A 24,883-nucleotide genomic window follows, 5' to 3' on the forward strand; every position below is an offset into this window, starting at 1 on the left:
ATATATTAATATTAATATTAATGTTACAGTACCTAAACCCTCATCATGTTATATATTATATATATAATCTATATATCAATAATATAATATATTATGATACATATTATCTCAAAATAATTTACAATGTTTCCTTAATTATGAAATTACTTGTTAAATTATTCATTTTTAACCTTGCTGGTTATATAACTAGCTTAAGAATTCTATATTTTTCCCAATCCTTCTCTTATCCCAATTGGTAACCGGAGAGAGAACAGATGTCTTACGCATCAGACTCACCTTCGACACCAACACATATGACTAGTCACAACTGACTGGATCAGGCCAGGGCTGCTCTATGATCAGGGATGTGCAGCTCTGGTTTTTAGGTTCTCTCTATCCTACCAACAGAGAAGGTTCCCAACAAGTCCCAAGTATTTTTATTTGATTTAATCAGCTATCCTATTATTTTTTTTCCTAATTCCCAAAGTTATACGCCCCTCTCAGAAAATCTGAGGCTACACTTAACCCATAATTTCCCATCAAATCAGTATCACCCCCAACTTATTCCAGCAACCAGATTCATCAATTTCCTTCAGAGCATATCATAACCAATATACAAATAGGAATCATTTCCAGGATCATCAATTCAATGAAATTCAGTTCAGCAACACAATATAACAATCACAATCAAACATAGAGAATGAACCAAAGGTTCAGAACATTCCAAGACCAAATACTTAAAACAGAGACAATTAAATATCAAACAATATATCACAGTTAAATTTAACATGCATAGAGCATTAAAACAGAGTTAATCAGTGTACAAACGCAATTCAACATATTTTCTCATAAATTCATGAATTAATCAGAACAACAAAATACTTATATAGTTAGCTCCCCTTACCTGGAAACAAGCAACAACAAGCGCTTCTAAAGTATTCCTAGCAATTAGGGCACCGAGAGACCTACAAATCACCAATTAGGTGATAGACTTTAGCTTTTTGAGTTGAAATAACGAAGAATGGAAGACAAGATCACATAGAGCTCATGGAATCAGAAAATGGTGCGACTTACGTCAAAAACAGTGATAAGAAAGGGGAAAGATTTACTTACTCGATGAAACAATGAGATGGTGGGTTCGAACGGAAGCCCTCGACGCCAGGAACAATTTGAAGACACTAAATGAAATTTTGTACGGTTCAAATTTTTGAAAAAGAAGAGAGAAGGTGGAGTAGAGTTAGGGTTTGACACTTAGAGAGAAAAGGGTTTTCTGTGAAATGAAATCAGAAATGAACAAAAGAGTTTTCCTTTTCCCAGCCACGCTCTAAGTGAAATGGGTCAGACTATCCAATTAGGCCCAATGGCTTATTTATTTTTCTGAGGCCCTTACATAAAACATCTATCAACTTCAATATTATGTTTTCTATTAGTTTGTATGATTTTTATATTTCATATAAAAAATAAAATAAACAAGTTAATTAAATTTTAAATTTAAGTATAAATGAAGTTTTCATTAATGTTTTATCAAATGTTTAAAACTTTTATATTTTTTAATTGGATATTTAATGTTAGATGGACAATATAACCATTTAATTTTATCATCTCAAGAACAAAATAAAAATATTTATGCACTAATTAATTATCTTTATTAAGACAATAAAATTAATTAAAAAATTAAAATTCAAAATATCAAATAAAAAAAAACAGAAATTTAATTAAAAGTAATTAAAATTACATAAACTTAAATCTTAATTAAATAATTGTTTTATTTTTCATTCTACGTAAGCAATGACATCTAAATTTTAAAAAAGCTAACCTCTTTCCTAATATTAAAAGTAAATTATACCATCTTGTTTAAAAAAACAATGTTGCCATATTAAATTATTTGATCTTGAATTTTAAGAGACACTGCCAGAAACTAAAAGGAAAACTCCTCCAAAAGGAAATGATAGTTTGACACGACTTTTTAACAGTACACTCATTTAACACAAATTTTAATAATATTATATTAAATTAAAATATAAAAAAAATTATTAAATATGATATCATAAATAGTTTGTGTGAAATAAGGATATTTTTAGAAAATTGTTTAAAACAATTAATTTCTCCCTTTCCGAAACGAGTCTCATGCAAAAGATTTTTTGTTATTTCTAAATATGTGTGCCACAGCTTTTAAACTATTGAGACTTCATACACACGAAAGCTGATATTTCTATATACTTGCTCTCCAAGAAATAAACAACTTTTAATAAATCATCAACTATCACTGCTACGCCGTACAAATACGCAGTACATGAATCTGATAGTACATGTAAATATGATATAAAATAAATTTTATTAATAAATATTAAAATATTTAATTTCACGTATTTTTAAAATTAAAAGATTAAACTACACTAACTAATAATAATTAATAAACAAAAATAATATAAAAGTAGCAAAGTGGAATTTTGAAAGGCACATCTTTGGCAATAGGCAGTAATTTAGAAGACTTTAGAAAAATAATTTTAATGACAGTATTCCAGAAAATCCATGCCAACTAATTCTCACTTATCCAACGTGTCAACGTGTTTCACAAATTGACCATATATTATACATTATACACTCTTATATATATACATCTTCCTTAAACCCTTTTCTTCCATCACCAAGAATAACTACTCAGTTTCTCAAAGCTTTCTTCCTCATTTTCTCAACTCACTACATTTCTCTCTTTCGTGATTATTCTATCAGAGTCCAGATTTTGGTGCGTTGGCGATGACGACGATGATGATTCGCGGAGGCAGCAACCGTGTGGCCAACACTGTCATGTTGGTGGCGAAGGGTTTAAGCGGTGAAGTTGGTGGTGCAAGAGCGTTTTATGGCGGTGGTGTGAGGAGTGAGAGCACTTTGGTTTTGCCGGAGAAGGAGAAGATGGAGAAGAAGGTTGGTGTGTGTGGCGGTGGTGAAAACAAAGATCAAAAAGGGATTGTGAGTTATTGGGGCGTTGAACCCTCTAAGATCACCAAACTAGATGGCACAGAGTGGAAGTGGAATTGCTTTAGGGTTTGTATAAATATATATGCATTTCTTTCTATTTTATGAACAAATTTATGCATTATTTTGCTGATTTTTTACAAAATTTTTGAGAGAAGTTATTATCGAAGGTTGTTTGATCTGTGAAAATGTGTATATTTGTTGATGATGGTTTTGTTTTGGTTGAAATGAAGCCATGGGAGACATACAAAGCAGATGTTTCAATTGATCTGAAAAAGCATCATGCACCCACCACATTTCTTGACAAAATGGCTCTTTGGACTGTCAAAACTCTCCGATACCCCACTGATCTGTTTTTCCAGGTATTTTGGATTTCTTCCCATACAGTAGGAACAAAATAAAGTAAAGAAAAAAAAACATTATTTCAGTTTTTGGAAAAGTAGAATATCAAATATAAATAATTTTGTTATCTTATTTTATAATATTAAGCATTAAAAATAATTCCTTTTACGCTTCTTTCAATGTGCTTTCTCTCTCTCTCTCTCTCTATATATATATATACATATATCTGTCTTCTACATTAGTATTTTATTTCTTGCCGTCTCTTTATTTTTCTCCTTTTTCTACTTTCTACGAAAAATAAATGCAGCATATATTCCTTTGGTTTCAGGGAATGTATGTGTCTCTTTCAATTATTTCGATTATTTCACCGATAAAAAAGGATCAGTAATTTATTATAACACTTTTTCAACGGTTTTAAGGCTTTTAATGTTCGGTTTTCCAAAAAAAAATACGTTCAATTTTTGTTTTACCTGATTTGTGTTTTGAAATTACAACGTTTAATTTTAATCATTATGTATTAAATTCCATTAGGAACGAAATGTATTAATTCCGTTGTCCGTTATTGAATTCAATTTTTTAGATAGAACGGTTTTAAATTTGGACTGGTTCATGTATGCTTTTAAAAATATTTTGTATTCATAAATTCTAAAACATGGTTATAAGCTGTTTACTATATTTTTTTGAAAATATTAATATTGTGTTCTTGGGAATCTTATTGGGTCACTTTGTTTTTACTTAAAAATAAATTTGATACGCATAATACATATGATGTTTGCATGTGGTTTGGTTCGGAGCCAGCGGCTTAGGCCAGTTGGATAACAAGCACATCAAAATAACTCTTTTTTTTTTTTTTTCTGAAAAAAAGAAACTTAAACTTGTCATTAGTTCATAAAAATAAACGACGCCTTCCAAGTATGTGCTTAATATGGAACTCAAGAGTTTCTGAAACTCAGTTTTGAAAGAAAACTCGAATTGTGTACATTTGTATATTAATTTGTTAAGTGTGGTTTGTGGAAATGTAACAGAGACGATATGGATGCCGAGCAATGATGCTAGAAACAGTGGCAGCAGTGCCTGGGATGGTAGCAGGAATGCTATTGCATTTGAAATCACTTAGAAGATTTGAGCACAGTGGGGGTTGGATCAAAGCACTGTTAGAAGAAGCAGAAAATGAACGGATGCATCTAATGACGTTCATGGAAGTGGCAAAGCCAAAGTGGTACGAGCGTGCACTGGTCATAACTGTGCAAGGTGTTTTCTTCAATGCATACTTTTTGGGGTATATGATATCTCCTAAATTTGCACACCGCATGGTGGGTTACCTTGAGGAGGAGGCAATACACTCCTACACGGAGTTCCTGAAGGAATTGGACAAGGGCAACATAGAAAATGTGCCAGCTCCAGCCATTGCCATCGACTACTGGCAACTCCCACCAGACTCCACTTTAAGGGATGTTGTCACGGTTGTCAGAGCTGACGAGGCACACCACCGTGATGTCAACCACTTTGCTTCGGTAATTAACCTTATATATTATTGGCAAAAAATATTAATGGTTTTTCTTTTACTGATGCTATTTTTTTGTAATGAATTGCAGGACATACACTACCAAGGACGTGAGTTAAAAGAGACAGCTGCTCCAGTTGGTTATCACTAGAGTCAATTTTTGGCTTCCAGTGGTTTTGGTTACAGAATAAATAAAATTTCTGGTGACTGACTATACAGTGGGTTTTTGGTTGTCTAATGATGTCTGTAAATAATGTGAAACCTTTAATTTTTCAGAATCATATTGAAGCTTTTGTAGTTCTACAGTGCACTCTTCAAAGTACAAGTGGAATTTATATGATACATGATATATTTTGCTTACAAATTCGTTGATTTCTTCTTCCATGTGAATATGGATTTTACAGTATGTATTTTACTGTGTTTGAAAATCATCATTAATAGACATACTAAGACGCAGTCCATGTTAAGAGATTTATTTGACATGGTACAATTATTTTCCATCTTCCCAATTCACTCACTGATCATTACCCCTACAACTGTAATGAAGAAATTTTAGTTTGCCGACAAGTGCTCTTTCAGTGTGAAATAAGAATTGGAGTGGCAACACGCAGAATTTTATAACCCCATGGCCACCTCAATAAATTTGCCACCCCTCTGCTCTCTAATTAAATAAATTGATTTTTTATATCATTTGAATTTTAATAAGAGTATGAGAAACAATGAATTTTCACTTATATATTATTATTATTACAAAATATTTTTACTTTTATAAAAAAATTATATAATCTTCCAAGTAAAAACGCTTCCTTGGACAAAATAGTGTAATTTTATTTCAATTTAGAACTTGTTTGAATAAATTTTACTCAGACGAGAAATAGAGAAAAATAAAATAACCTTTTTATGATACAAAATTAGCCTACAAATAATTTTAAGTTATGAGAAAAGATTCATTTCATTTTTATTTTTTTTTTTATTTCGAAGTAATTTTAGGAAGAGGTTAATACAGCAACCATGAAATTGGGCGTTAAAACGACAAATACAATACGATCCTAATGAGATTCGAAGTACAAATATGTGCTATATCTTCAGAAATAGAGTTCAACCACAGAACAGGCATTCGGGTGAACAGGAAGAAGGAAGGAGCACAGAAATTCAGATGCATAGTTTTACGTGCATGTTTTGCTGCAGCACTACTCAGCATTATGAACATTCCAGATATCTGGTTATTATGGGATTCTTAAAACCTCGTATTGATGTGAAATTCGAAGAGGGGATTGCTTTGAAACAGGTCTACTCTCAGACCAAAGCTCCAGGTTGACAGTGCCACAATCCCAGCGAACGAGACACTTGAATACCTCAGTTACACTAAATCGGTTGACCAGTGCCAAGCCAAGACATTTGTCAATGAGCTTCCACTCACCTGAAAGAAAATTACAAATAAAATTTTACAGGGCACACCAATCTGCTGTCCATACTCAGAAAATATTGATTTGAAAATAAATTATGACAATATGAATGTAGTTAACTAAAAATTCCTAGACAATACGAAAATAGTTAACAATATAACAATAATAGAAGTGCGTTTCAAAACATTCCTGTTATTTTATCAATTTTTGGTTTTCGTCCCCTAATCCTTTAAATGTTTGGTTGAATTCCTACAATCACGAACCTCATAGAATTGGTCCCCGCTGCCAGGCCTACATTTAGGTTTTGGTCTTTAGTCCTTACACCTGGACAAATTCTTAGTAGTTTTGAAAACACCAAAGACATATTCTTAGTAGTTTTGAAAACACCATGACTAATTCTTTGTAGCTTTGAAAAGACTATTTCTTATAAGTTTTGCAAATATAGGCACTCAAAACCGACTGATTCAAGTTTGGAGACCAATATCAAAATTGGGAATAATTATAAAGACCAGGTTTCATGTTTAAAGGCTAAAACAAAAGCCAGCATGCCAGTTTCTCTTCATTTTTATAATTTGATTATAAAAAATTAAATATTTTAAATTTATATGGTTGGTTGAGATGAATAAATTATGGCAACTTAAAGTATTCACCTAAGCCAAACTAATAAATTTATTATTTCATCCCAGTAGAAGTTCCCACACTCCGTATGGGTAGTAAGGAGTTAGAAAAAAGATGAAATGACCATATTACCATTAGGAATGAGATTTCCTTCAAAGAATTGCTCCCCGCTATCAGGAAAGACTTCATGCACTGATCCATCCATTGAAGTAAATGAAACAAAAGATTCAGACGGATGCAAAAGAATGAACGTTGGGTGAACTCGTAAGCAAACCAACCTACAGAAAATACAAGGAAGCACAGTAGAAGTTATAGCATCTGAGACAACTGACAGAAACAATACAGCAGTGAAAATAATAGACATGAAGGATATATTGTCGTTAACATCTAAACTTTACACTTGAATCCTCGTGCACAATATAGTGAAAAACACAAAAAAGCAAATTCTGCTTTTTAGTTTACTTTAACAATCTATGTGAATGTTAGAATTCAGATTATTGATGAATATTAATCAATTCTGAAGCATTCTGTTAGAAATATAATATAAAACCATTATTTCCACCTAAGAACCTGTATGACACCAGTGGATAAGAGGTCGTCAACCCTTGTTAGCCCCATTTTTCTAATACAAAAAGTTTAATTTCAGCACAAGTATGCCTTTACATTATCCACACTTTGCCTAAGAGCTGCCCAAGCTTTTAGGACAGTTTGTTCATGGAATTTTTGAAAGAATGATATGTCTCTGGAGATATTCATCCAAATGTACTTTTGAAAGAGTAAATTGCTTGGATACGTAAAAATTACCAAAATATAGTATATACGATCATAAAGGAGATATAATGTGTAAGGAAACAAGAGAAGAGGCTTCAGATATAACCTTGAGAACCCTCCAGAACCAGCTCCAACACTGCGGGCTATTATACTAGAGTCTATCTGGATGATGTTGGCAACATTCTTTGGAACATAGACATGACGTTGAAGAACCAATCCTCCACCAATATCACCCTCTAACACCACCAGCCCAGGTTCTCGACTGAAAAAAAGATTTCCACAAAAACGTGTTAAATATGAAAATTAAAAGGGGAGTAGGACAAGAATAAATACCATCCTAAAATTCTATACTCAGGGATCTACTGCCTTCAATGATTCCTTGACAAAATTTTCCTTGATGAAATCATGAAAATGAAGTACTTAAGAAACGTACTCAATGACAGAATACTCCTCAGAACACCCAGCAGAACGATACTCCGTACCACTGTACTCCTCATATCCATTGATCTCAATCCTACTATGGAGCCATTGTGTTCCTGAAAGCAGATTGCTTATTATCATGAACATTATAGTGCATATTATAAACAACATACATTATTTCATCAGAGTGCCATGGAGAAAATACAAGCAACTTGTACATTCCCAATCATTGAAAAAACAAAATAAATATATTGCAAATGATGATCGACGTACCTGAAGGAATGTGTGTCATGGAGATTATTCTACCCCCAATCCAGGGAACAACTTTAAGATCCCACTCCCCATTTTTCAATTCAATGGGAGTTTTTAAAAGCTCTGTTCCCTTGGGTCCAGAAACCTCTTCTATATCAGGAATTGCAGTTGCATTTTCTGACAAATAAAAAATAGCAGAATGTAGCACACCTTGATATAGAATTGGAAGTTATGGGACCCTTGAATGCATGCTCGATAAATGTAAAATATAACATTGTAGGATATACAATTGATCAGCCTCAACTCTATACACGGACGGGGTGGAAGAACTAAAAGTCCGTACAAAAGACTAAAATGAGACAATTATCAACAACGGGAAAAGTAACCATAAAGCAGATATAAATACATACAAACTACACCACAAATAGTAAGCAGAACATCTAAACCAAGACATATCTTAAAACAAAATACATATTAGATCTTAAAAACAGTACACTAAAGAATAAAATGTTATCTGCTGAGAAAATAATGGTCAAGAAAATAAGAACTGGTGCAGCACAAGCATACATATAATATAAATTAGGCTAATTTCTACTTGTAACCTTTTATCTTATTTTAATATTCAGTTTGGTCTTTTATCTTTTGAAATGTTCAATTTAATCTTCTATTTTTTAAAATGATTTAGTTTAGTTCTTTGACATCTAGATGTAAAAAAATTGAGGTTGAAATTTTTTGATTGTAGTAATTTTAGTTTTTAATAAGTATGATCAATTTTCCGATGGTTTTAAAACACCATAAATTGCTTTAAGCTGGTGCACTGCTATAAAAACAATTATTTGTCTCAGCAAAGCATAAGATTCACATCATTGACTAGAGAGATGGGAACATTAGAAAGACAAGTTGTGACCAAGTTGTTAGCACCCAATTTGATTTGTTGCAATCCAAAGCTGGTGAAGGGGCAGAGATATAATCTCTATGGAGTGATTTGTAGAAGAACCTCAAAAACTGCCATCAAAACCTTGTTCTAAGGAACAGTTCCAGATGGAAACATGAACCATCTTTTACTTGGTCTTTGTTTTTGTTTGGGGCCAGTTCAGTTTTGGAAGGATATTATACACTTGCGTTAACATATGACTGTTCTTAATGGTTGCACTTAGAATGTTAGAGACGGTCATTTGGCATTTCGAGTATGTGTTTTTAAATCCAATGGGACTAAGTTGATGGAATTACCCACTGGGCAGTTTACATAAATTTACTTCGGCAAAGAAGACTCTCTTATGTTGTTTATCTCTTGAGCTAATGTTCATGTTCATAATATATGGTCATTAAACACTGCCAACAAATTGTTTTTGCCAGTCCAATAACTATTGGTGGTTTTAAACTGTCAAAAGTCAACCTGAGATGTTATAAGAACTGACAGAAAAGAGTCAAATAGAACTTTTAAGAGAAAAAGAATAAAAGATTAAAAACCAAAATGAATATAAAAAATAACCTAACCTATAAATCGAAATTGATATTCATAAACCAACCGATGATATTTGAACAAGCACATACCCAAACGGTCCTTGTATTGCTTCTCACTAATAGATACTAGCTTCAACACCTCCTCTTCTGAAGGCAAGATTAGTTGCAGAACTTCTCCATCACTTCCCCATGTTTCAAGCTGCTTATAACACAATTTCATAAATATTCAAACCAAAGTACTAGGTAAAAGATACAATCAAACACAGTTTTCACAGTTTCTTTCTGAAACAGGTTTCAGATTCTCCATAGTTTCATCTCAGAAAAATACATACCATTGCACCCCCACCCAGCAATAGCTGAATATGCAGGCGGCGTTTGGGTCTTTCCCATAATCCTTCAGTTTTGTGTACCCTCAGAGTAACTACCGATGATTTAAGTTCAGCCACATAGTGTGTTAATAAATAATTCCCTTTTGTGAATTCATATCCATCACCATCATCCTCAAACAGAACACCTTCAGCTTTCCCTGTCAATGATTAACGGTTCATTTGGGTAAAAACCTTAAGCACTTGTTAAATAAGTTCTTGTCTTGTAAGGGCTTATGCCACAAATTGCTTGTTTAGATGAGTTGCACATCGAAAGAAGCTAATAACTTATTGGAATCATAAACTATTTTAACAAGCTCAAATAAGCTCTGAAATTCATTACAACACCCTACAAAATATCATATTCATATGGCATTTGAGAGAAAAACTCTAATCTGAATAATACAGACCTCAACAAGCATGCCAAGGGAAGTTTGAATGCATTGACTCACCATGTTCATCTAAAGCCACAAGAAGGGTCAAGTCATCTGAGGGATTAGCTTCTCCAACATGCTGAAGAGGGAGGCCCACAGGAATAATTGAGCCACCTTTTAAGTATAAAGCTGGCAAATCCTGACATTCAAAGACAAAACAAAAAACATGAAATAAAATCATTTTGTGCACAAAAATAAATAAACATAATATTAAAATAAGTGTTGTAATTTGAGATAATATCTTTTAGAATCTTCCTAATTAGAGGAAATAGATACATAATCTTTTATTTTATTTTATTTTTTCAAGATTTCCTAGTTTCCCTATTTCCCTTTTTAGAAGAATTAGATTACTACAAATAAAGGGTATCAGAATGTATTTTTCATGATTTGAATAATAAATCAGTATTATTTTCCACATGGTATCAGAGCTTGTCTGATCCGTTTCCGCTGTTTTGCTGTTTGCCGACGGTCGGCCGTCATGGCCGCCGACAGCCCCTAAAATTCTCTTATTTTTAAACCTGTGCTTTTTTTGGGCTCCAATTGCCCTAGCCAAGTTCTGTTCGTTTTTCCAGTATTGCCAAATAGAGAGTTCGTCTGAGTATCATTAGAGTGGGATTCGAACCCATTCCCTTTGGGATCGAAAGTCTCTTCTTCAAATAATCCAACACTACTGCCTTCGCTACTTTTTCCGCTGTGCAACGCCGCTCTTCACCGCTGTCCACCGTCCACCAAGTTGCACCGCCACCGCTGTCCGACCACCGCCGCTGCCGCCGTCGTCGGTTGGGGTCGTCGATAGGGCAGAAAGGTGCGCCCAACACCGGCGATCACAGATCCAAAAGTCGCTCCGTCAACGGAGCCTCCACGTGGCGCCACCGTCGCCGGTGCGTGTAGCCCACGCTCCCACCTCCGGCGAGACCCACTCGCCGCCGACACCGCAGACAGGGTCGCCGGAGCCTCCTGAGCCCATTCCTAGGGTCGGTGACAACTCGTTTGGGCTATATTTTAGTAGATCTGAGTTTTAGTCTCTGCTCCTTGGTGTGACCCACTTCCGCCGGACCTCGCTCTCGTGTCTGGGTTCTGATTTGGTCCTTCTGGTTACTGCGTTTCGGTTTATGCCTCCATCAACGGGTTTCGCCTCACGTTTCATGACTAGGACCTTTCCTCCTCCATTGGGTTTCTCCCTCTCATTAAATTCGTTACTGATGGATGCTTCTTGCCGACGTATCCGCTGCTTGTGCCGCCGAATGCATCGACACCTGTGGCCAAGCCTGTCTCCTCCATCTGGTTACAATTATGTGATTCTTTCTTGGAAGTGTGATGTCTCATTGGCCTGTGGCATAAAGGGGAGTCTATTTCTATTAAGTGCACTAGCCGTTGGTTTTGGTGATGGGTGGTGGAAGATCGTCATCTTCTGCCTCTTCTCCGGAGGATTCTTCATCCTCTTCACCATCTTCTGCCTCTTCTCCGGAGGATTCTTCATCCTCTTCGCCATCTTCTGCCTCTTCTCCGGAGGATTCTTCATCCTCTTCTTTCGACGAAGCTTCTTCCTTTTCTTTTCCATGCTGCAGAAAAGATGTTTTTGCATGTTCCTTGGAATCTAAAGAAGCCATAATATTTTTCAGCCCCTGGAGAGAACTTCCTTCTTGGGTTCAAGTTTAGCCTGTATTTTTTGTGATACAATGTTAAGTATCACCATTTAGGAGTAGTCCAACATAGAACTTTGGACCTCCAACCTGTTTTTGGCCTTTTGATGCCATGGTGTTTTTGGTTTCTGCCAATGCTTTGTTATAACAACTCATTCGGAGTTGTTCTTTGAGACTGACCGCTGAATTGACTCTTTTAAAGTTATGGGATTCAGGTTTGTCCCTCGTACGGATCGGTTCTCACTAGTTCTTCCACCTTCACGTTCTGCTGTTTAGTCGTGAGGAGGAGAAAATTCCAGCCGCTGCAGGGTAGTGTAGTCACTGCAGGTCTGTTGTTGTTTGCCTCTGCAGGACAGATGTTTCCTAAAGGCTGGTTGATGTTTAGGGCAGTTAAGTCCCTTGAAGTTTTGTTGTTGTTTAGGGTGGTTAAGCCCTACATGTTTATGGTTGTTAGCCTTTTATTTCCAGCCGCTGCAGGGTAGTGTAGTCCCTGCAGGTCTGTTGTTGTTTGCCTCTGCAGGACAGATGTTTCCTGAAAGCTTGTTGATGTTTAGGGCAGTTAAGTCCCTTGAAGTTTTGTTGTTGATCGCCACTATTGATGGCAATTCAGTCCCTGCAGTTTGTTGCTATTCGCCACTGCAGGCCCTTCATCTGTTCTTGCAGTTTGTTGCTGTTTGCTGCTGCAAGTCACCATCCCGAAGTTGAAGTTCGCCCTCATCCATTGCTGTCTAGGTTGAAGTTTGTCCAAGTTGGTTTATTGGGTTTACTGAGTTTGTCTATTCCAAGCTTGGTTCATACTATCTAGTATGATCCAGCTTGAGGGGGAGTGTTGTAATTTGAGATAATATCTTTTAGAATCTTCCTAATTAGAGGAAATAGATACATAATCTTTTATTTTATTTTATATTTTCAAGATTTCCTAGTTTCCCTATTTCCCTTTTTAGAAGAATTAGATTACTACAAATAAAGGGTATCAGAATGTATTTTTCATGATTTGAATAATAAATCAGTATTATTTTCCACAATAAGAATGCAAACCAAAAGAGCAGGAAAATCATTTACCGGATGTGCATCATTGAAATCAAAAGTCAACCATATTCCCTTAGGTAAAGTAATCTCCATCTTATCCAACCCCTGTCTTTGTAAGGTGCTGATCAATATACAAATAACATGTTAAAGCAGCGAAAAATTGTACAGTAACGTGTTATACAACTTTATGGAAAACTTTAAGTTTAACTAAACATGAGGCGACCCTAAAAAGGAACATAGATCTTAACACCACAAATAATTAGAAATGTGGTTTGTTAACGAAGGAACGAAACATTACACATTTTTAATATTACATTTATAATAATAATAATAATAAAAAAAGTGGACTAGGTCAGATAAAGGTGGGAAGAGGAATCAACTGAAATTCAAAGAAATGAACAAATTAAAGCAGACAGAGCAGATAGCATCAGTGAATACAATCATTTATATTTGTTTCTCTGGTACAAAAATAGTACCATTCAAATATTCATATTTTTAATAAATTTAATGTTTTCTGCTTACTAAAAGTTTGTTTTTAATGTTTTTTTCATGTGAAGACAAATGATAGATGTCTAATAAATTTGATTTTAACGATATTTTCTTAGTGATGTCTAGTATAAGTTTTACAAAAAAAAAAAAAGATAATGGGATCTACCATGATCAGATCTAACTTAAAATGTACTTTTTTTAATCATTCACCCTTGCAATACAAAATATAGTAGCGTTGTCCACATTACTGATAAATTAATGAAGTAAGAACCTTGCATACACTAAGACCGGACCAAGCAAAAACGAATTTTCAAGTTTCCTCAGGCTAGGATCTTTTGGATCTGCAAAAGCAAAATCAGAACATAAATATGTAAAAATTCTTGATGTGTACACAGTAAGCTCATATATCATGAACCGAAGACATGAACCAACCGGCAAAGAAAATAGGGGTTGCCACTGGAGTGCCCCTGGTGTGAGCAAAATAGAAAAGAGTGTAGATAAGAGGGATTAGACGGTAGCGCCTCTTCAGTGCCAATCGGCAAACTTCTTCACACTAAAAGTTAGAGCAAAAGTTAGAGATGCGCAAAGCATCATTTCATTATGTGACAATTATAAGGACTGCAAAGTGTCTCATCCTCTTGTTCGTCAAATAAAGGATTGCATAAAAAATAATTAATGTTGTTTCTAATAAAGAAATATGTAGCAACAAAAAAATATATTAAGAAGCAAACATTAATAACAAATTACCATTAAAAGAATAAAATCCTGATTAAGCCAGTAGCAGAATACAATTGTAATGCTCTAGAAAAGAATACATGCTAATGATTGTGCAAAACGGTGGCAGGTCTCAAACTGCAACCTAATGGCAGAAGGAACAGCAGTCAGACATGCCATCATGTGTCAGAAGCACATGGCACATGAATCCCACTTGTGGAGAAAGAAGATGTGGCATTGAAGGGTATGAATAGGTTCAATCATTTAATATGAAAAATTCTTTCTTGCGTCGACGTCTAAAGGAAGAAGTATACATTGAGATTCTTCTAGGTTTTAGGTCTATTGAAGAAGTGAATAAAGTGACCAGGTTAAAGTAAACCTTGTATGGTTTCAAGCAGTGTCCCCAAGCCTGGTTCAGGAGACCCACAATAAAAGCACTTCCTTGGAATAGAGATAGCTTACTCGAAAAAAGAGTTTATCTCCTAAGGAAAATATGTCCTTGATTTTTTCAAAGTTTCAAGACAGTAGAATCTTTTCTCTCATATAGTTTGATTTTTCTCAAGCTACTCCATGTGATATGTAACGATAAAATATTTCAGCATACAATTTAGATAAATGTATAGCACATAAGATGAAAACTGCAAGAGGATAGTGATTTTATACAGACAAAGATGACCTAACCTCTTCCCCAAAGGACCAGGGTTCATGGTCAGCTGTGGAAGCTTCAGAATGACCTCGGCAAAAGGGAAACATGGAACCTACACCCATCCACCTTCCGAAAAGCTTAGGTGTTGCATTTCCAGCAAATCCACCAATATCAGGACCTGAAAGTGGCTGACCACTAAGTCCCTGAACAGAAGGAAAGCAAACTATGAAGGGAAACATAACACATTCAAATTAACAAACAATCACGTGAGCTTAAACTATTACGTACGTGAAGATGAATGAATGATTTTATATTATATCTCTAAAACAAATCCACAACAAAGCCTTTTCAGGCTTTAAGCATGAAACCGCACAAGTTGTCCTATCATTGTAAAGATCCAACTTTTTATTACAAGAATGGAGGCAGCAAGGACTGAACTCTATACGACTTGGTTATAGGCAAGTCTAATAGCATGTCATGAACAAGTAATTCCAAAAGCTTAAACTAATAGGTGAAGACACATAAATGGACTTACATATCATCTCGATGCATTTAGTAGTAGTATTGAACTACATAGAATGATACACAAATATAATACCAGTATTGCAACACATCTGATATGACAATCGTCTCATCTTTAAAAACATATGATACAATACATTCAGATACGTTTAAAGTGTATATATCTATACACACATATATATAATTAACAAAATAAAATAAATATATTACAACTTTCTTAAAAATCATATTAAAATTGCAAACCATTATTAAATATTTTCTAAATGGATACATAATTAATGAGTTGAAGTTGTTTCTATCTACATTTGTTGTCACATTGCTTGTTTTTTAATTATGTGGTACTTTCATATCAAATCCTGAAAATGATTTCACAGAATAAATCAGAAATATTATATATTTTAAAAACTGTACATATTAGTGCAATGTTATATCTAAGGCTATTTTAGGAAAAAAGGGCAGTTCGAATATTGGGACGTGCTGTCTTATTCAGCGTGGCTAATAAAGTCTTCTATTAGATCAACGTATAACCCAAAGGATGATGCAAATTCATAAAACAGGATTATTAGTTGTACAACAATAAGCAACAGTGCTAACTTCTAAGAACTCCTTATATATTGAGAATTTTTTTTTTTAATTGTTGACAATATACAAATACTAACTGTATCAGATACGTCCTCAACACAGATATGCTGGTCTGACGAATGTATCGTGTATCGCAGAATACATATATAGTACTGTATTAATGTATATGCATCATACGGCCCTATATTTCATTCAAATATAATATTATTTCCGTTCATTCAGGTTGCAAGTTTAAATTTGAAATAAATATTAGATTACAGAAAGACGACAACTTAACTGAACTACATTTTTCAAAAGTTATGAAAAAATTGTTTTCAATGAGAACTAAAAAGGATTTTATTCTGACTACTGACAGTTTTCAAGAAGAAAGTTTAGAAAAATAGTACGCTAATAAATCTTACGAGAATAAAGCATACCACAACTTGAAGAAAACTTCGAACGTATAGTCAGACAATATCTAAAATAACGTTTTAAAAAATGACTACCACTTGCTGTCAAATTCCTTGTCTTAAGAAGGTACTGTCTTGTAGCACCAAATAAAAGAGTCATTTGGGTGACTAAATTTTCAAAACTTAAGCTAGCAACTATTGAATAATGGTTGAAACGACTAATATCCAGCTAGATTACATATACAATGTTTCCAGAAACTTTCTAGTTGAGATCTCATCTCATATACACTAGCAATACAATCAAGTTAGACCCTAATAGTGTTTGAGAAGTTTTAACCTCACAAACTAGTTTTGTAAGATTGAGTGAACATGCATTCTATGCTTTGCAAGAAACTGCAGAAGTTAATGGCACTAAGACAACATCAAACGACAATGTTGATCAAGTGAAGTAGCATACATGCTGCTGAGAATCTCACCAGCTGAAGTACCATTGAGATACTCATATGAAGATGCTCCCAGGTAGAAAGATTATCTCCAGTCCATGTTGAAGCATACCTTTGGCTGCCAAGAAATCCAGCTCTAGTGAGAACGAAAGGCCTCTTATTTTCATTGGCTAGTTTCATGCCTTCATAAGTTGATCTTGCCATCAGTAGACCATACACCTATAGAGAACAACTATAATAATTAAGAACACTTCAAACCTATAAAGTAAAACATCAAAACACTCATCAAAGCTAGGTTATAAACTAACATTAGAATCAAGATGCAGGCAGTGCCCAATAATATAACCAAAGTGCTTTGACAAGTTTATGATTGAAAAACATGTGGCTCCAACATCTTAATAAAGGGAAAAGGTATATTACATTATGATAGAACGAATGATTCTGACAACCCCCCAGTTCACCATCTCCTCTATGAACATTGCTCTCAGGCATTGTTTTTGTAACAACCTAGAAAGGAAATGGGTAAGGAAGATGGAAATGAAACACATCAAGAGCCACAACAATAAGATTTGGATAAAATATTGTGTCATGTTATTCAAAGAAAAGAAACCAGCATGATTTACCTTAAAGATAGCTGGTTCATTCATATCATTCCATATACCATCAACACCATTGGAAATGAAATCTTTAACTAAATTTGCCCACCATGCACGAACTTTTGACTGTGTATAGTCAGGGAAGACACATGGTCCAGGCCACACCTCCCCTGAGAATGTATATATGGTATAATGAATCATAGAAAGAACAAAAGAAAGGATGAACAGTCATAATTGATGTAAAAAACATTGCAGGTCTATTTTGTAAGGTCATGAACAGGCACCACAGAAGTACAGAATATTCATGTCAAAAAGAAAGACGATACCAACATAAGGAGTTCCATCTGCCTTTTGGACCCAAACTTCATTTTTAGAACCACTATCATATACAAAATAACCATCCTCATGCTTGATTCCAGGATCAAGCATCCAAATAGCTTTAAAACCACTATAATGGAGATCTTTCACTAAAGATGTAGGATCTCGAAAACGCTCCTGAAAAAGATCACATACTTTCTAAGAAACAATATTATCACGTACATTAAAATGAATAACTCAAAAGTAAACTAAGCATTTTTCAAATATCCAGTTCAGGTTGGACAACAAATGCAAGCCAATAAAACAATTTTTTATTACAAATAATTCAAATACATCCTTTGAGACATACGTTGCACTTTCTAATCACCAAATCAATTCGTGTTCATAATTAGAAAGATCTATAACCGTAACTAAAACTGTAAACTGATTATTGGTCCTTTTTCTAGGAGTACAAAACTTACCTTGTCAAAGGTGAAACAACGAAAACCATCCATGTAATCAATATCCATCCATATCACATCACAAGGTATACACTTTTTCCGGAACGTTTTTGCAACCTGCAAAGTTTAATTAAAATTACAACCAAGGCAAAACATGCTTATGAGAAACTAAAGTTAGAATCTAAAAAACTATGTTCCTACCAATGCATATATTATATATTCCTAGCTATTTTGAATGTCTACAAACCTTAATTTATCTGTTATGCATAAAAAATTTGGAAAATCGTATTTAACATGACAGCTGAAAGCTATTAAAGATTCCCTGGATGATGTAATGTTTACTCTTTAATGATTATGGATTTTCTTATTCAATTACAAACAAATAGTTTAAACAGCTTTTACATGCCTGAGAATCCCAGGGATTCAGGATTACCAAATCTACTGAATTTTGTGGGTATACCCAATAATGAAGAAACTTCAAATTCTGTCATATAAGCACGTATCATCCCATACAAAAACGCCAGATATCTTTTACATATTGAAATACAGATACACAAAATAGAATTAATGATTTTGTTTATTGTTAACCAGAAAGATAGTTCATGCAAAAAGACTACAGGGAAAACCGTCATGGAACACATGTCATATTCAGGTTCTACAGCTTTCTCCATATATGAGAGCACGTAAATCACCGCTGAGACGAAAGCAAGTACCTCCAGAACTCTCTGGTCAGATAAATAACTCCAACGGCATTGATGATAGCCTAACGACCATTTTGGGGGCATAAATACAGTTCCTGAAAAAGAAATGTAAATGTGTGTGTGTGTATATATATATATATTAGTAGGATACTAAGCGTACTACGAGAAGTAATTAGAAGATTCTACAGATCTCTCTGTAATTGTTACTTTAGAGTTAGTGTTCTCTATATAGATGGTGGTGTACTGTTTCAAATCAAGTTATATACATACATACATACATACATATATATATATATATATATATATATATATATATATATATATACATACATACATACATATATATATATATATATATATATAAGAAAGAAATTTTCAATAAAATGTTGAAGCTGAAAAGTATTGTACATTATACTGGTCACATCCTAATACTTACACAAAATTTTAATTTCAGAAAAGATCTTCATGATTTTTATTCGTATAGTATAGGTATCACTTACGCAGATCTAAAGGAATACTATACTAAACACATATTACATGCTTTCTCAATTTGAAGATTACAAATTGATAATCTTCATATTTTTAGGTGTAAATTTCATCAGCCTATTCATGTGTTCTTCTATAGCTATGGAATACTCTCCAAAAATGACGAAAGACTTTAGTTTTTCAAAAACATAATTGCACAAAATCTTCTAATTTAGAGTCCTTAGACAAAGGGTTGGAGAGGTATAATTGCCGCATAGTTACCTAATTATCACTGAATATTTTAGTAGAAATTACCAATTGCTTTTGATAGGGATATCAACACTTCAGTGGGTGAAGAAAATGGGCCGAATGTAATGACAGGATATGAGGATGAAGCAACAAACTGTATCGTTGATTCTCTCCTCAGATCAATCTGCTTATGAGCAAATAGATGACCATTAAACAGATCACTGTAATAAGAACACAGACTTCCGTGAAAGGTTTAAAATTACAAAAGGCCACATAACACAGTACCTCACAGCGCCTTGTAGTGTCAGCAAGAATTCCAAGTGCCTCACCATTGGGAAGAACCGCTAACACCCATGGATGGGATTGATACAAGGATGTAGTTCCAGGTCCATAACCCCATGCATCTGTGTTCCACGTGAAAACCTGCAAAGGAAACATAACTGATCTGTATGCAGATAATAACTAAATCTTTTTTAAAAAGAAAAATTCCATAAGATTGAATTACTCTTTTGCCCGTCCTCTCTAGATCTCCACTAGCTTCTCCAGTTCCATAAAGGGAGGAACCTACAGGCAGCTGGTTCAGAAACAAATTCAATCAATTTATGAAGCCCAGAGAAAAGACAGCAGCAAACAAAACCAGGAAAAAAAATTCGCAAACTAGCACTCACAAATTTAAAAGATAACCAACATTTTTAAGATTACAACCACAAGATTGGATACCAGGAACAAATAAAGTAAGTAACTGACCTCAAGTTTGATAACCTGCTGCTCTAGAAGACACTCAAACGTAGGGATATACAAAGGAAGCTTCTGAGTCGAGATAGGTGTGTCTCTATCCCTGCTATTCGCAAAAGAAATACTGGGATACGCTGCATCTCGATCATTCACGGAACAATCAAACCGGAACACTCCATCTTCCAAAATAGGCACAAAAATCATACTCCCTGATCTAACATCGCTGCCACTAGTAACCGTCTGTCCTTCATAATTAGCCATGTTGGACACAAGCTTCTCACAAAACCTCTTTCTTCTGCTCACCAAAAATGCACTAGTCACAACACAACTTCGTAAGTGTTCAACTCAGTCCTTGTCCAATTTAACAAAAATAAGTAAATAATCACGAAAACACATTCACTGACACTAAACGAAATTCAGAAATATCAATAATCGATAATCAGGTTCAAGTAAAAGCATCAGCAAGAACAAGTTACTTAGTTCTCTTTCTCCCTTTCTCTCTCTCGATTCAAAGGTCTGACTAATAAGATACTCAAAATTCCACAATCCAGACTCCGATTGGCGACTGATCATACAACAACAAATTAGTCAGTTCTCTCTCTTGCGTCAAAGGTTTGATTAATAAAACACTCAAAATTCCACAATCCAGACTCCGATTGGCGACTGAACATACGAACATACAAGAACAAGTTAGTTAGTTCTCTCTTTCCTGATTCAAAGTAAATAACGTGAGATTTAGTAAAAAGCTTCTCGAAATTTCCACAACCTAGACAGACGGTAGCATTGCAAAGAGAAACTTAGAGTTCGAAAGTGTGATGCGGAAGAACGAAACAGAATGAAGGAAGGAACCTGTGAGCAGTTACAGAAGATGAAAATGGCGCATTCCGAAGAAGACGGTGAAGATGATTGCGATAGCGAAATGGAGACAGTGAGGCCGACGGAGATGGAAGAGAACTAACTTTGTAACAGTTACACCATACTAGTGCTTCCTCGATCATCGCGTCGTGACTATTGATTTCTATTTATATCATTATTTTATTTTTAATTATATTAGTACTATTATTATATTGGATTCGTTACGCACTTTTGTTGTAGTGGAGTGCGCTTCTCTGTGTTTTCTGGTGAATAGAAATTATTCCACCATTGTTTTATCTTATGAGTTAATGAAACAAAAGGAAACGTGAAAGGTACTGAATAGTTCGTTCGGAATACATTTCTTATCGCTAATTATTATGTATAAGATATTGTCTATTTCACCGTTCAAAATTTCTTCACGATTTTATATTGATAATATTTGATATATAGTAATTAAATTTAATTATGTTATTTTAATAAAACAAGTTGTGATCAATAAAGCCATGTTCAGTAATACTGTTGCAGCAAAGTTCTTAAAATTCACTATCTGGAAGAGACCTATTGCAATCATTCAACTGCTGTGAGATTTTTTCACTATATTTAATAAAATCATCGTTAAAGATATAAATATTGGTAATTTCATATAAATGTAAAATATCATTTACTTATTAATCCATTATATAAAACAATCGCCATCTTTTAGAGGTTATGGATATATTTTTTTTAAAATATAATGGGAATTGGCTATATTAATTGCTCACTCCCTGTCTCTTAAATAACATTAATTTTATTGACTATTTATTGTTTTTGGTTTCTTTTACTTTCTTTGTGTGAAGTTTATTTTGTCAAATATTTGAGTATTTTGCCTTTGTTAATTCTCACAATCCTAATCACATTAATTAGATCTTAAAGTTCTTAAAGGTTCATTCTAAATGTCACATTTCATTAAATATAATATTTTTTTTTGTCAATCCTATCTGTAGAAGGAGAAAACCCTTGAAATGGAGAACTCTCATTTTTCATATTACCATATCTATATTTGTAGAATAATTAAAATACAAGTGATGAAGCCACCACAAATAGGATCGAATAAACCAATAGTAACGAAAAAGACAAATTATTTGATAAAAACTATCGGGTTAAATATGTTTTTAGTCTCTATACTTTGGGGCGATTTTGGTTTTAGTCCCTCTTTCAAACTATAGTACAATTTAGTCCTTCAACTTTAGAAAACTCTGGTTTTAGTCTTTTTTACCAAATTTTTTTAACTTTATTAGTTGTTTCAAACGCGTTTCTCAGTTAACATTGAAGCAAAAATGTGTCAAACAGTATAAACAATCCAAATGCTATAATGTAACGTGCTTGAAGCAGCAAATAAAGTATAAAAAAGTTGGTAAAAATGACTAAAACCAGAATTTTTTAAAGTTGAAGGACTAAATTGTACTGTAGTTTGAAAGAGGGACTAAAACCAAAATCGCCCCAAAGTATAAGGACTAAAAGATTATTTAACCCAAAACTATCAAAGAAAACAACTCACTCATAAGAGGTAAAGTGTTATTGAGAATTTATCAATTATTTTGAGAAAGAAAAAAAATGGTATGTTAAATATTATATTTATCAGTATATCTATATTAAAAATCTGTCTAACAGTTTTATTAGTATATTAATGTGATATAAATTTTAATCTTAATTCAAGAAATCATAACAAATAAACATTGGACTCAAGCTATGATAAGGAAAGAGAAGAATGTATTAAAAAGAAACTTACCATAGAAGATTGTTGACAAACTAAGAGATAAAAAGATAATATATGGTGTAAATGGATATTTATATTAAAACGGAAAATAAATGGAACTTTAGATAAGTATAAAATTAACTTGGTTGCAAGAAAACGTACTTAAACTTATGAAATTGACTATATGATGATACTTTTTCTACTGTAAAAGATAAATATAAATCCAGTTATTTCTAACAACTCATCTTAATCGAAATTACATTAGTTGGATGTGAAGAATATAATTTTTTTAATGGAGCTTTAGAGGAAGAAATGTACATAGATATTTATCAAAATTGAAAACTCACAACTGAAGAGATAAACTAAAGATTTGAGATATTCATAAAAACAATGATTTTCTTATGTTATAAGCATAACTAAGGAGATCTACATTATACATAAAGTATTTATTTACAAGTAAATTTACATTATTCTTGCTCTATGTCAATAATATGATTGTTGAAGGAGATAATGAGTAGAGAAAATTATTTTAAAAAAAAAAATTGGTGACCCAATCTGAAATGCAAAACTTGGGAAAACTTATGCACTTCCTTGTAATAGAAGTTGTTTATTAAAAAGAGAATTTTCGCCTCCTAAACAAAATCTATACTTATTTATTTATCCGTGTAACTAATCAATTTTTTACATTATGTAAGAGAAAGACATGTATGCAAATAACAAAATTCCTTAATACTTGAAACAAAGTTCAATAAAGAGACTATATTTCAAGAGAGAAGACATTGCAGATTACAAGTTCAATTATTGATAAAAAAAAAGTCTATGTAGGATATTTATATTTCTTGGAAAAAAACCTACTAACATGAATAAACAAAAAAACATAACAAATAACGTCATTCTAGTGTAAAAGTTAAATTATGAGCTCTTACTTATTCTGTGTAAAAGATTTCAGATGAATAACATGCTGTATAACCTTAAAATAAAGATTGAAAACCTCATGAAATTATACTATGACAACAAATTAGTCATGAACATGAAATCTACGAATTTCATCACAGATAATTTTAACAAGAGCCTATTGATTATAAATCGTGTCCCTACAAGATTTCAGGCAATAGACATCTTCAGTAAGGAGCTTCCTCACGACAAATTCTAGAATCTTATACATTAGAAATATTTGACATTCAATTACCAAGGGAGAATGTTGTAAATTCTCTATAATAATTAAAAACTATCTTTAAAACTTACTATTTATTTTGAACATATTTTTATATTATATATTAAAAATTTGATTATTTCAAATTGAAATTATTAGAAAGTAATTTATTTAATTATTATAAATAAAAGAATTCTTTATTTTCTTAATACTCTCTCCGGTAAAAGAAAGGACAACAATGGTTTAACATTGATGACACCTTTATATAATTTATAGGAAGAAAATTCAAGAGGAAATTTAAAACTATTCATGAATATGATTTAACAATCCGAACTAAAATACCTTGAGGCTCAGTTCATTATTTTCCAAATCAACAAGTGTTTTAACAATCCTTCAACCACACAAAGTAACATGTCATTGAACATTCTGTTTCAAAGTACAAAATCCAGTCAACATCATATGTTTTGTCCTGCAAAAGGATAACAAAATTATCTGTTAATTATAAACTAATAAAACAACCCTGTGAAGAAAGAAACGCAACAAGTAAACTTATTGTATATGGTACTACAGCATTTCATGGGACAATATATTTGTATCATAATCTGTTTGCAACGAGCAACATAACTCAAGGGATGGAAAAGCCATCAT

The 24,883-nt window shown here is 33.3% G+C and overlaps 2 protein-coding genes across 5 annotated transcripts; one reads left to right on the top strand and one right to left on the bottom strand.

Moving 5' to 3' along the window:
• The first annotated feature begins 2,614 nt into the window (after window positions 1–2,614).
• Window positions 2,615–5,165, top strand: LOC106777273 (ubiquinol oxidase 1, mitochondrial). The gene is made up of 4 exons (XM_014664840.2): window positions 2,615–3,024; window positions 3,189–3,317; window positions 4,323–4,811; window positions 4,893–5,165. Exons 1-4 carry the CDS (start codon window positions 2,737–2,739, stop codon window positions 4,950–4,952), a joined length of 966 nt encoding a protein of 321 aa, XP_014520326.1. The 5' UTR covers window positions 2,615–2,736; the 3' UTR covers window positions 4,953–5,165.
• A 655-nt stretch (window positions 5,166–5,820) lies between these two features.
• On the bottom strand, window positions 5,821–21,536 carry LOC106777590 (alpha-glucosidase 2). Of its 4 annotated transcripts, none has more exons than XM_014665230.2 (23): window positions 21,342–21,536; window positions 20,505–20,805; window positions 20,263–20,331; window positions 20,043–20,180; window positions 19,824–19,941; window positions 19,056–19,138; window positions 18,364–18,459; window positions 17,911–18,079; window positions 17,612–17,754; window positions 17,409–17,495; window positions 17,022–17,207; window positions 15,088–15,255; window positions 14,125–14,245; window positions 13,973–14,033; window positions 13,237–13,324; window positions 10,550–10,670; window positions 10,065–10,258; window positions 9,823–9,931; window positions 8,290–8,445; window positions 8,030–8,132; window positions 7,703–7,858; window positions 6,958–7,103; window positions 5,821–6,221 (listed from the first exon to the last, which is right to left on the bottom strand). In XM_014665230.2, exons 1-23 carry the CDS (start codon window positions 21,488–21,490, stop codon window positions 6,028–6,030), a joined length of 3,156 nt encoding a protein of 1,051 aa, XP_014520716.1. In that variant the 5' UTR covers window positions 21,491–21,536; the 3' UTR covers window positions 5,821–6,027. The 4 variants fall into 4 exon arrangements, with proteins under 4 accessions (XP_014520716.1, XP_014520715.1, XP_014520717.1 ...); XM_014665229.2 differs by having other exon boundaries at window positions 13,964–14,033; window positions 21,342–21,535; XM_014665231.2 differs by having other exon boundaries at window positions 13,964–14,033; window positions 20,505–20,787; window positions 21,342–21,534.
• Between the last annotated feature and the right edge of the window lie 3,347 nt (window positions 21,537–24,883).

The sequence above is a fragment of the Vigna radiata genome, chromosome 11, assembly GCF_000741045.1.
Source record: "Vigna radiata var. radiata cultivar VC1973A chromosome 11, Vradiata_ver6, whole genome shotgun sequence".
Lineage (NCBI taxonomy): Eukaryota > Viridiplantae > Streptophyta > Magnoliopsida > Fabales > Fabaceae > Vigna > Vigna radiata.

What these genes read in the sequence shown, in the direction of transcription:
- LOC106777590 (XM_014665229.2), bottom strand. Translation starts at nt 21,490, where the DNA reads ATGATCGAGGAAGCACTAGTATGGTGTAACTGTTACAAAGTTAGTTCT. An exon ending in GGTTCTGGAGGGTTCTCAAG is followed by an intron (nt 7,104 to 7,702) that starts GTTATATCTGAA and finishes TATTTTCTGTAG; the next exon opens with GTTGGTTTGCTTACGAGTTC. An exon ending in AGGAAATCTCATTCCTAATG is followed by an intron (nt 6,222 to 6,957) that starts GTAATATGGTCA and finishes ATTTTCTTTCAG; the next exon opens with GTGAGTGGAAGCTCATTGAC.
- LOC106777273 (XM_014664840.2), top strand. Translation starts at nt 2,737, where the DNA reads ATGACGACGATGATGATTCGCGGAGGCAGCAACCGTGTGGCCAACACT. An exon ending in CCACTGATCTGTTTTTCCAG is followed by an intron (nt 3,318 to 4,322) that starts GTATTTTGGATT and finishes GAAATGTAACAG; the next exon opens with AGACGATATGGATGCCGAGC. An exon ending in ATGTCAACCACTTTGCTTCG is followed by an intron (nt 4,812 to 4,892) that starts GTAATTAACCTT and finishes AATGAATTGCAG; the next exon opens with GACATACACTACCAAGGACG.